At 41.0% G+C, this 12,734-nt stretch overlaps 1 protein-coding gene and 1 long non-coding RNA gene across 6 annotated transcripts in view; one reads left to right on the top strand and one right to left on the bottom strand.

Moving 5' to 3' along the window:
• Window positions 1-12,734, bottom strand: part of TTBK2 (tau tubulin kinase 2) — a 155,128-nt gene that overhangs the window by 42,632 nt on the left and 99,762 nt on the right. For all 5 annotated transcript variants that reach the window (XM_074997082.1, XM_074997083.1, XM_074997080.1 and 2 more), the window contains exons 7-8: window positions 1,096-1,161; window positions 289-381 (exon numbers count right to left, since the gene is read on the bottom strand). In XM_074997082.1, coding sequence (XP_074853183.1) covers window positions 289-381; window positions 1,096-1,161 — 159 coding nt within the window. The remainder of the gene's footprint in view (window positions 1-288; window positions 382-1,095; window positions 1,162-12,734) is intronic.
• Window positions 1-12,734, top strand: part of LOC142014478 (uncharacterized) — a 74,772-nt gene that overhangs the window by 26,462 nt on the left and 35,576 nt on the right. The gene's annotated exons all lie outside the window — the stretch shown is intronic.

The following is a 12,734-nucleotide window of genomic DNA, read 5'->3' on the forward strand; positions in this document are numbered from 1 at the left end:
CATTAAACTTTATTTTACAATGTGACAGTCACACTGTCACAACACACCATCAAAAAAAACCCAGAATGCCACAGGGCTGAGGAAACTGTGGGATACGTTCACACAATGCACTGCTGCAACAGTCAAACTTTGGCAACTTAGTGGGGATGCATGAAGCTAACTTTGTGGGGAAGGTGTGGAAACTCAACTTCAACTTTATAAAACCCAGCGTTACAAAGTTGACTTTGATAAATTTGATTTTATTTTATAGTATAGACATAAACTGAGGTCCTTATTTCCAGAATTTACCTTGTCTTTTATTTTTCTCCAAGGCAGCTGTCCAACCACAAACTCTACTAACATGTAAAACAGGGACCACAGGTCATCATGCCTTCCCATTTCCTGTGAAAAAGAAAAGGGATGAAATGTTGTTACTCCTGCTAAGTACTGTACTATATCTTACTGCAACACAATCAAAACTAATGGGCTTTAGTAGACCCTGCATGGCTCTCGACACTTTAAATGTTGTATAGTCCCAATAAAACTGATTAGAAGAAAAACTGTAAAATAGATTGTGATAATATTGCCAGTAGGAAAACCACCTTCCCTTTTCTAATTACTTTAGCTGGAAGAAAAAAAAACTTAGAAAAAAACTGGAGGAGAAAACGTTAAAATAGAATTACAGTGATTTACATCATTTTACTTGTGAAGTGAAACATCACCACACTGGCAGCAGTAGTTTGTTCAAAGTTCTCTAATATACTGAGATCATGGTAAGTGGAATATATTGTAAATATAATATTATCACTTGGTGATCTCATTTTTCCTGTTCTACTATCCTGTGGCACAAGTAAAACAGTGATGGTAATTATTAAAACAAATATAAATTATTTCTGCAATCAGAACACCATTATAAAGAAAAGACATTCAGTTATTTACAGGAGCATGAAAGTGTTTGACTCTTTCCTAAATATTTCCCACAATTTAACATCTTTCTATATGATAATTAAAGAGAGACATAGAAAATGAAGAAAGCTTTATACTATAAACTCAATAGACAGTGCTTTTTATTTTCTAGAAAGCTCAGACAGGTGTGATGTAAGCACAAATACTCACCCTGTTTCTGTGAGCATTGATTGAGGCATATCGTACTGTTCCTCGAAAACCCGCAACAGTTCGTGGCTGTCAAAGAAGCACAGGCAAAAAAAATTCAGTTATCTTTCAGTATCATAAAAGATAAGTCACTTGGTCACAGCAGGGTGCCAACAGGAGTGATTGAGGGAGGAGGCAACTGCTCAGGGGCTCAGGCAACTTAAAAGGACTGACTACTTCCAGCCCCCATTACTGCCTGGGTAGCAATGAAAACAGCTGGGAGCTTCTTGCCGCTTTTAAATCACGACAACTTAAACTGTGTTAGTGGCTCAGCAGGGGAACTCTGGGCCATCCTGGGCTCCTTGCCACTTTGAAATCACAGCAGTGGCAGTGGCTTGTGCATGCCATGGGCATGCATGCACCATCTGACCATTACCTGTGGCCTAGCTCTGCACCTACATGGCAACACCATGCCAGGCCAGCAGTAACGTGGGGCAGCCCCAGGCCCTTTAAATCAGCACCAGAACCCTAGGTGGTGCAGGCTGGGCAGAGCTGAAGGGTTGTGGAAGGCTAGCCCCTCCAACCCTGCCCCTTGGATCAGAGCCTTGGATGCTTCTGGGGGCCAAGAGCTACTCCCACACCTTGCCCAGGGGTTCAGCATTTCTTTCAGCCGTCCTCGATGACATACAGAAGAGTATAATAATTACTACAATACAGAAGATGGAGCAAAGGCAAATGTCATTTTGGCAAATGTCTGTATACTTGCAGTTTCCCATATTCCTGGTAAAATATTACTGCAAACATAGGCTCATATAGACAGGACAAGATGGTGTACCACATAGCCAAACATGGCTTAGGTCTGAGGGGCAGTTTGTTTCAAAGAGGTATCAAGTCCTCAAAGAGGGGGCTCTGAGGAAAAACAAGATTTATGCTCAGTTTATCAGTATCTTTCTCCACTGAGCATTAGTTCCAAATCTCAGGAGGTCTAAAGTTTAAACAATGAAAGGAACAGAAGATCCACATATACCTGAACAACCTGATGATACTTATAGGTCTCAGTGATCTTGCATCAGAGAACACTTAGACACAACAAGGGAGTTAAAATTATCTTTATTACCACAATTCTTTTTCAGGTCAAGAGGTCAGAGATTGAGAAATTCCAAGAGAGGCGGAAACCATTTAACAATCTTAAAGATATGGGCTGAAAAATAAAAAGCATGTATTGAGCACTACATTAGGGTAACAAAAGGCAAAATATAAATGAAGAAAGGAATTTGCAGCATCAGATGTTGTAGAATGATGGAAAGCACAAAGCAATCTCTTTCCCCCAAAGTATCTTTTTGGGAGCTTTCTGGACCCTAAGGCTATGTCTACACGGCGGGTGCTATTTCGGGATATGGCAGTATCCTGAAATAGCTGCCCATGTCTAAGAAATGCACCCATTGTCTTGAAACAGTTTTTGAGATACCAGAATAGTGCACCTGTTATCCCTGTCTGCCTCATTGCAGGAGGAGTACAGGGCGGTCTCGAAATAGCGCTTTATTTCAGCACGTGGCACCAGTGAGACAGTACCACATGCTGAAATTGACTCAAAATAAGCTATGCAATTTGCATAGTGCAAACTGTGTAGCTTATTTTGAAGTTCGGCTGTTGTGTAGACATTGTCATCATATCCACAAAATGGAACTACTCCTTTATAGGAATTTTCTCCCATGTCCTTTAAACTTGGCACAACCAAGCAACCAAAACTGGCAGAATCTGTTACTGTCTTCTAGTTGGTGAATACCCATCTTTCTTTTTCACTGCTGAAAAGATCGCACATTCTCACACATCAAACTGAACTTTTAGAGCCACAGAACAGATGGCTGTAGCATAGTAATGACTTCCCTTTGTCTCTTGCTCCAGATAAAACATTACAGTAGCAGCGTAACTGAATATTTATTTTGTAATATTTTGTTCTTCATGTTTATGGTACAAAATAAACTAACTACTATATTACATTGTCAGAAACAGACATCCTATTCATTTCAGCCCCTTAATCTACCCACATTTGCACAAAAAATAACCCCCTCCTGAACTGTTGAAGGTTATTCTGTTTTTGCCTTTTTTCCCGAACTTAAAAAAGCAATTTCTTTTTTCTTCCTTTAAAAATTAATGCAAGAGACCTCTATAACAACATACCAGTTCTCATTTGATTTGTGGGGGAGTAAAGGTAAACTGTATTTGCCTGGGGACTCAGAAAATGTTTAGATTTCTCAAAAACAACATGATGAAAATTTTCTATTCACATGCATTTGCAAGACCATCACATTGTAAAATTACGACTCTTATCAGGAAAAGTTTTTTTTTTTTAAATTACTGAACATGGCCAACATTAGTTTATGCCCACCAATGTGAGCAACACTTGAAGCTCCTCACATTATCCTGTCAGAAACTGCTGTCACTGTTTTCAACACCACTTTGATTTGAACTGCTCTCAGTAGAATTCCATAATCACCATTTTTTAAAAATTCCCACAACAGCCAGTGGCCCACCTAAGTAACAATGGATCTGAGCCAGGGTTAATAAAAGTGAAAAATCTTTGTAAGTGTAGACAGGATCTTTGAGCTTACTGGAAACAGGCTGTGGGTTTTTACATTCTCACAAGCAAGAAGCTATTTTGTAGTTATGTCTGCTAGAAAATTTAGTTAAAATTTCAGAAAATTTAGTCTTATAGTGTAAACCATCTTTTTATTTTATAATGAGCCTTCAACTTGTATAGCCATAGGTACAAGTATAAGTCCCTTGGAAAAGAATTGCTGTCCAATGATTCGAAGGGGTTTCCATAAGCCTGACTCTTCCTCTGATTTCCTTTCTGTCAAAGGGAGCAATAATCCTTAACAACCTCTCACAAAAGTGGTGGAGCATGGCCATTCTTTGTGGGTCCAAATCCCATAATCCCAGCACTGACCTGCTGAACCACTTCAACTTCAATGGGTATTCTGTCTGCACAAGAACTGTGGGATCAGTCCCTGCATATCCTCAGATCAAAGGCACTATGTAAGCGCAAAATGTCAAATTGTGGATTATACATGAGGTTTCCTTCAAGCAGTTCAACATAGCTATATATTCCATGCATTTGGAATTACAGAAGGTGATGCATACATATGAGTATAACCATGAATTCCACTGAAAGCTGTGATTAAAATGGTTCACAGCTGTGTCTCTTTCTATAAAGGGGAGAGGCTTTTAAGAAAGCTCATCAATGATCAGCTGCTTTTCCACATGGGGCTTTGCAGCTTGTATCTATCTAGATTGTAATTCTCAAACATCACCACCCTAACATTCACGTATATCGTTTACCTTAAAAAATCCTCAAGATATTCTTACTATACGTGATAATGCGTTCTATTCTTCATCTCTCCCAAAGTTAGCAGCTTTGTTTACTGTGTTTTTGTTTTATATTGCACCTGCTGGTTATTGTAACAAAGTTTTTTTGCAAAGAGATGTATCCTTCAGCTTTCTATGAAAACTGTCAGACTTGGGTTCAGTCTTATTCGGTCCTATAAACTACTTAAGTCAAACTTCTTTAATGAACAATAGCTTTACCTCTAACTTTTGAGAACTTTAGACTGGACATTATCACTTGCACTCTCTCCAGGAAGAAACAAAAGATAGTCATGTAGCACTTTAAAGACCAACAAAATAATTTATTAGGGTGCTACATGACAGCTTTTTTGTTTTGATAGATTACAGACTAGCATGGCCATCTCTCTGTCTCTCTCTCAAGGAAGCAACTCTAAGTATATCATGAATGGAGAAGGTGATATAGCTGGGCTTCAACCCACTGAAGGTTTTAAAGATGAAGACCAGAAACTTGAACTGATACAGGAAGCAAACTGGAAGTAAGAGAAGTTTTTGGCCCACTTGGGGTGATGCACTCTCTGTAGTTTTACTTGCTAAGGAGGTAGGGCTGCTACATTCTGAACAAGTAAAAATTTCTCTGTTGCTTCATCTCTAGTCTCCAGATTACCATAGTCCCCTTTGCTGCCTAGGTACACACGTATAAAATGGCTTTGGAAAGACACATGCCAAAGTAAGGTGGTCACTCCTCTAACTATAAGAGACAGAGAAAGCTGCCAGATGAACTCCATTTCTAGTTAATCTAAACCCCACCTCCCTATACTATCATCTCATTCACATACTGAGACTCTGAAGTTTTGCCTGTTTACACGACATGCTGGCACTTGGAAGTTTGCAACTCTGAAGTTGCCATGGCGAAAATTAACCTAATGAGCTGCTGCATATTCATTGCAGCGCCTCATTGCTATTCCCCGCTAAACCTGATTACCATGCCCCCTTCAAAGAAGGGGGCTAGTCTAGACACAGTCAGGAGCTGTCTGAAAGGAGGTGAGAGAGTTGTACAGTGGCCCAGAAAGCCTCCCTTAGCTCCTCCCATTCAGCCACCCTGACCTCCAAAGCCTGTATGTAGTCTCTGAGGGCCAGGAGTTCCTTGCGTCATATATGCCACTCGTCCATAGGGCAGATAATCATACATGTGGTATTGGGTGCAATAATCAGGATAACTCCCATTCTGCGGCTGGTTTTCTGCCTGCAATTCCGCCTACAGACAATTAGATTCTTGACAGGGTTTTTATTTAATTCAGGTAGTTTTGGTCTTAGTTTAGTTTAAAAGAGGTTTTAAAGAATGTCAAGTATATCTAGCCTCCTTCAAACTCCCAAACAAAACTCCATTAGCTCCTCCTGTTCACTAACTTCCCTGGTTGCTTACCAGCAGACTTACTATAGCCCCACCCCCTGATTAAGGCTTGAACAATATGAGGAGAAATGCTCAGTATGAGAAATGCTGTTTATTTCAGTATACCAGGTAAAAGCACACAAAAACCCAGATTTAACAATCTATGACACATTGTTCCCAGACTCCAGCTTGAGGGACACCTACTCAATATTTATATTACCACAGCACCTAAGCATCGTAGTGATAGACAAGGACACCAGGGTGTTAGGTGCTATACACACACAGCACAAAAGTTAATTCCTACCCGGAAGATATTATTCCAACATATTAAAGGCTGAACCTCTCTAGTCAGGCACTCTCTCATCCAGCAATATCTTTAATCTGGCATAACTTTAGTTAGTCAGAGGACCACTGATCACGAGCATGGCCAATTTTCCTGTGGTCCCATAAAGTTTGTTTACAGCCGCCAGTCCTAGCTCTCCGTGTTCTGTGCTGTTATTTAGCTCTAATTGAATCCTAAATGTCTTCCAAGAGCCTAGTAAGCAGTAGAAGCATTGGTAATGCTGCTGCTAGACCATAATGACCTCCTGTGGTCTGACAAATTCTCTCCTTTGGCACCAGCCAGGTTGCAAGGGTGCCAGACAGAAGGGTTCAACATGTATATTTAAAAAATAGCATTTCAAGTATTCGAATACCTCATTTACTACTTTTTAGTCTCAGTGAACCAATGGTTCTACTGTATTGGTGTTTTGCAGCAATTTACCATCCAGATACTGTAACATTCAGCTGAAAAGATATCATGCTGAAGGTCATTTTAAAATAAAGAAAAAGTTAATCTTTTTTAGATGTATAGAGATTAAAATAATGTTAATGGATTCTTTTTTACTACTTCTAGCTATAAAAAGTCTCAGGTTAAAATACTCAAATCTAGACACCTAACTTTAAATAAATACAAGAGGTCTGGTTGTCAAATGGGTTGATCACCTGCAACTTCCAGGGGCTCCCTAAATATGGATTTAAGTGTTTGTGTTTTAAAAGTCTTGGCCTCATCATGAAATAGTAATGTGTTGTATATATTCCAGCCTCTCAGTCCATTATTCTCTTTCAGTTTCTATTTCACATTTATAACTTTCAAATTCAACAGTAACACTAACAATTAATCTGAACTTATAACATTGAAGAAATCTTTCAGACAAATTCTTCCCTAAAATAAGTGAATCAATTCCTCATAATGGAAATGAGACTTACAGACACATGTGAATTAAAATAGGTATTTTTATCTATAATCTGTTTATTATTTATAATAAAAACCTCTAGCAATCTTTCAAATTCTCCCAATAAATAATGGTACTTATCTGTTTTGCCCAGAAAACTCATTGCATTTCCAGGAATACCCCTTCAATAATATAAAAGCTCCAGTTTCTTAACAGTGCAGAAAGGACAAATAAGCCGTGTCTACACGTGCACGCTACTTTGAAGTAGAGGCACTAACTTCGAAATAGCGCCCGTCACAGCTACACGTGTCGGGCACTATTTCGATGTTAACATCGACGTTAAGCGGCGAGACGTCGAAGCCGCTAACCCCATGAGGGGATAGGAATAGCGCCCTACTTTGACGTTCAACGTCGAAGTAGGGACCGTGTAGTCGTTGCGCGTCCCGCAACATCACCATTTTGTTGACAAAACTCACAAAGCGTCTACACACAAAATGCCTTTTGTTGACCGTCTCAGAAAAACTCAGCACTTCTGTGGATAAATGTTCCTCTCCGCAATGAGGAATAATGCCTTTGTTGATGGTTTCTGTTGACAAAAAGCCATGCAGATGCTCCAGGGGCCCCTTTTGTCAACAAAGAGGTCCTCCATGGCATCAGCCAGCTGTAGTCAGGAGGTGCCCTGTCCACCGCAATCACAGCCCTATACTCTCAACCTCCAGGCACACTTAAAGGTGCAGGGAGCACCGGAAACCCTACGGCAGGAAGCAGAGTGTGTGCAAGCAGCCCAGAAACACAGAGTCTGCACCCACGCCCTCTCAGCCACTCCACAGCATCTTCCCAGGACATGGCAATGAGCCAGAAGCCCCATGACATCCTGGGGTCATCAAGAGAGCAGCTGGAGGGGTCCCAGGAGCCACCCAGGCAACAAAAATAAGGAATCCATCGTAGACAGAACCTGAGACCTGGGACCTCATCACCCTCTGGGCTGATGAGGATATCCTCAAGGGTCCTGCAGCCAAGAGGCAGAATGCCCCTGGCTATACCCACATGGCCAGCAGACTCCAAGACTATGGTCACCCTGTCTGGACCATGGAGCAGGTCTGGGCCTGGGCCAAGGCCAAGGAGGTGTGGCAAGATGATGATAGGGCCTGGAATGTGGCCAAGAACCCGGGGGCAGGTTCTGCAACCTACCCAATTATAAAGAGCTGCACAGCATGCTGCAGTCTGAAAAAAGCTCCCCCCACCAAAAACCCTGTGCACACCACAGTGGAGGCTGCCCCAATGCCCCCCAAAGATGGAGCTGCAGTTGGAGGGGCACCAGCCCAGGACCACACCAGGCTGTAGCTGACCTCGGACCCAGAATCCACAGATGGCACCTTGGTGATCATCCTTGGTTCAATCTTATCAAGCCAGGCCACGTTGTCCAGGGCATCACTGGACCCTTTCAGGGGACCATCGAGTAAGTACCCTGAATGATGCACACCCCAAGAGTGGGGCCTGACCCTGCCACAGCTGCAAGCAGACCAGCCACACGGGCCCTGGCCCAACACACTACCAGGGACCACAGCTCCCATCTCACGGGCATGCTCTCAGGTGACCATCAGTACCCATTCCCATGGATAGCGCTGAGGGCCATACATGTGTGTGGGGGGGGACCTGGGTCTCTTACAGATGGCTAGCAAGCCCTGCAACAGCTTTGCTTTGCTTAAGGAGGTACGCAAGCCATGGCATGGGCACGGAATGTGGGTCAGGGTGACTCTTTAAGGGCGAGCCTAGCCAGAGGTCCCCAAAGGGCCCATTCAGTTGATAAAGCAGCTGGGGTGTGTGGCCACTTTCTGTCGACAGAGAGGATTGAAAGATGGATCTGCCAGGCAACTCTGTCTGACAGGCTTCCAGGGCCTGTTCTGTTGATAAAGCAGCTGGGGTATGTGGCCACTTTCCATCAACAGAACATTGAAAGATGGATATGCTTTTATGGGTAGACACGATCTGCTGAGAGCAGTTTTGTTGGAAAATCTCTTCTGACAGACACTTCTGTCAACAGATGCTTCTAGTGTAGATGTAGACATAATGTTTTGCCACTTTTCTGCCCCACAAATCCTTTGCGTGAGCAAGGATCAGTTCAGCCACTGATACAACTTAAAGCAGCCACATGGCTGTCCTATATTGTCCCAGTCTGTAAAAGTTCCCTCAGGGCCATTATGTTGGTAGAGATTTCAAAAACATATCTGTTCTACCCACATCCCTTACCATCATCTACACAGGGAAGGAGGATGTGGGAAAGGTGGTAGAAATCTGGTGTATTGGAGCCAGTTCTCAGAGGACTGTCCACTAGAGAAGCATAGACACAATTTTTAAAAGGGCTAAGGGTCTGGTCCATATTTACATAGCATTTGTAGAGAACATATTTCTATCTTTCAGATACATCCAAGCATAACTGGCAAATTTTGTGCAGTGCCATCTCCTCTCTCTCTCAGTACTTGAGAAAGTGTTCTGTATATAAATATGCAAATTATGGTTATATACAAAATACATTATATATTAGTTAAACAATTAAATGTGCATAATATATCATAAAACGATACAGAATTTGGCAGCTATTAAACAACTACTTCGATTTTGAACCATCACCCACTTAATACTTTCAGGTTCAGAACACACCCCCTACACATACAACCCTGCAAACTCGCCAAATGTAACCTCAGAACCATCCTAATTAAATTTGCACAAAGCCTCCAATGGACTTGTACAAAATTTGGCAGCTGTGGCACCATCGCCAGCCCCAAAAGGAGTCCAATAGTACCACTCTGCAACATAACATGCAAACTATGCTGCCTATAATGCATGGCCCCTGCTCACCACTGCCTCTGGGATGATGGGTGAAAGGGAAGCGGAAGTGGAGAAGGTTGTAGTACAGGAAGTGAAAAATACGTATAATATGGATGAGCTGATTGTCAGCAAGAAGGGAAGAAAGGGATGAATTTTAGAGATACGTGAATGGGTAGGCTTTGGTGAGGAAGTGATATAATTTGGTGAGGACGTGGGTATAAAGGGAAATTGAAAAAAGTAACTTAAATGCCTCACTAATGGCAAAGATGTTAAGTTATGTGAACTGAGAGAATTTACAAGTGAAAATAAGATAAACACCACATCAGATGTGATCATGTAATTCTGCATTATAAATACCACTGTGCTATGTACTGTTGAGTGTCAACGCATTACTGACAAGACTATAAAAGTAAATGTCAGCAACAAGATGCTGTTTGACAAGATGTCACCAGGATGAAACATCCATAGCAAAGCACATGCAACAATATGACAAAGACCTGTATCCTGAAGGAAATTACTTTCCACATTCTTGTTGAGGTGTTGAAGAACAGCCTTTGGGACTAGTTCACATCTTTTAGCCAATTGTTTCAATTTAATCTAGAGGATTAACAATTGGAACAGTTCTCTGTTACAAATGGGTAATGCTGATTTCTCAATCTGCTCACAGTTTAATACTGTGCTTGTAACAATCATGCACTTATTGTCTTAGTGAATTAGTACTTCTCTGTGATCTCTAAAAGTATGAATTTAGCTTTAACCCTGTCGTTCACTGCAGAAAATGCATTGCATGCTTTTGCATTACAGGTGTAATCTTTCTGTGCATAAAAAACTCAATGACTTACGTTTCTGTATTCCTGAGCTGACTAAAAACACCAGCATTTTGACTACATGCAACAAGTAGAGAAAAAAGTCTGTTCACTATTTCTTTTGGCCTTCCTAAGATTTTGTTCTTGATGTAAGCAATATTTGTACATTTTGGCTATCCAGACACATGCTGGGGGCAGAGGGATAACATGTCTAATAAGCTTGCCAAGCAATTTAAATATTTACTACAGCTGTGCTCCTCAGCTAGGGAAATCCATGAGTGGTTAGTGTTGCTTTCATCAATCTAAGCATAGCAGTGACACCTATGCTGCATCAGGCCTGTATATGCAGAGGGGTACAAATGCACTCCCCTGCAATACAGTTTCTCTCCCTTCCTTCCTGCTGTGCTATACAAGGCAAGCCTGAAGGGCATGACAGCGGAACCCAAGGCAACCCGGGAGCTGCAAATTCCTTGGACAGCTCCCTGTCTAGAGTGCTCGCCCTGGAGCAGGGAAGGGACTACATTTTCCAGCTTGCCCCTGGATGCTAGCAACAGGAAACTAACTACAAACATGTCTTAGGCACTACTGTAAAATTATTGTCATGGAGAAAAGCTTGCTGTTACCTAAAAACTATTTCATTATTATTAGCTTATATACAGTCTTAACTGAAAAACTCTGAAGATGAAGAATGGAATATTATGTAATATTGCTTTTCACTTGTGATACAACAGCAAGATCCAAGACGGCTTTTCTACAAAACCTTTATTATTGTAAACAGTTTTATTATGTTATAACAAAATCATTTTACCAATCACTTTTTCCACTCAATTTTTTCATTTGCTTCTCTTATGTCCACTCACTCCATGACTATCTTGAACTCCTTTATAGTTAAAAAAATGTGATCCACATTTACAAAAAAAGTACCCCTCCTCCAGAAATTCCTGCGTACAAACCTGTACATACATCTCTATGGACCCTGAGTTCCAGGGTTGTTGAGCATCATCACTCCCAACTCAATTTGGATTAGAGTTGTAGGGATTCAACATCTCAGCAAGTCAGGTCCTTGAATATGTGCAAGTCTCCAACACATGGTGATAGTTTTAGCTGACATACTACCATGTTATTATCCTGTGTTCAATGGCTAATGTTGCAAGTAAAACTACATTTCAACCAAGAACCAAGGTCTATTCTTAAAAACAATTTGGAGAATTTTCCCTTGTAATAAACTATTGAATTTCATATTACTAAATTCCAGCTGGATCAAGATTTCATTTATAAAAGAAATACAAATATATTATTGAAATTAAAAGCAAAAGCCTCTTTAATATGAGTGAATACAAAGACATGAACAATTCAAGTCTTCCTAGGACAATTCTCTCCTGCCTCAGGTACATAAATATAATCCATCTCTAATCAGTACTTGAATATAACAGCCTGTGCCCAGTATAAATCTTCTCCTTTTTATTAAAAAAACCTACTTATCATACAAGTTTAAGGGAATAAATTCAATGTTATTAGAGATGAGGCTAACCCTTTTTGCTGAATCTGCCATGATGCCTATAATGCTTCGGATCTTCTCATTCAAAGCAGTTAGTATGTGTGTTTTCTTTTCCCATTTCTTTATAAGTTATGATTCCAGTTTTTCTGCCATAATGCCTAATGTGACTTTTGAAAGTACTTTTTTCTTCCTTCTCTGTCTGTCCGTGTCCACGCGCGCATGCACAAGGTGGAACAGGGACACAAAGTGTGGTGTGTCATTCAGGCATTCTCATATGCATGAATCTATTAAAAAGGTACAGAATAAAGGCACAGAAAATGAATAAAAATAAGCAGGATGCAGCCTTGTATTTCTACCTCATGGTCCATTCCTGTTGTGGTGAGGTGGCTTGTGTGTCTCAAGGACACAGAGAACTATGCCAGCAGGAGCTACAACTCCTGGAAGGGTCACCCAAACTGGACAGGTCAAAAGGTAGAGACCAAATAAATTTGCATCCCAAGATAAAAGGGGCTGGCTTAGCCTTAACCACCCTATGCATTAAAAAAAAAAAAAAAAGTTACAGGAACATCTACAAAGAA

Source organism: Carettochelys insculpta, chromosome 6 (genome assembly GCF_033958435.1).
Source record: "Carettochelys insculpta isolate YL-2023 chromosome 6, ASM3395843v1, whole genome shotgun sequence".
Classification (NCBI taxonomy): domain Eukaryota; kingdom Metazoa; phylum Chordata; order Testudines; family Carettochelyidae; genus Carettochelys; species Carettochelys insculpta.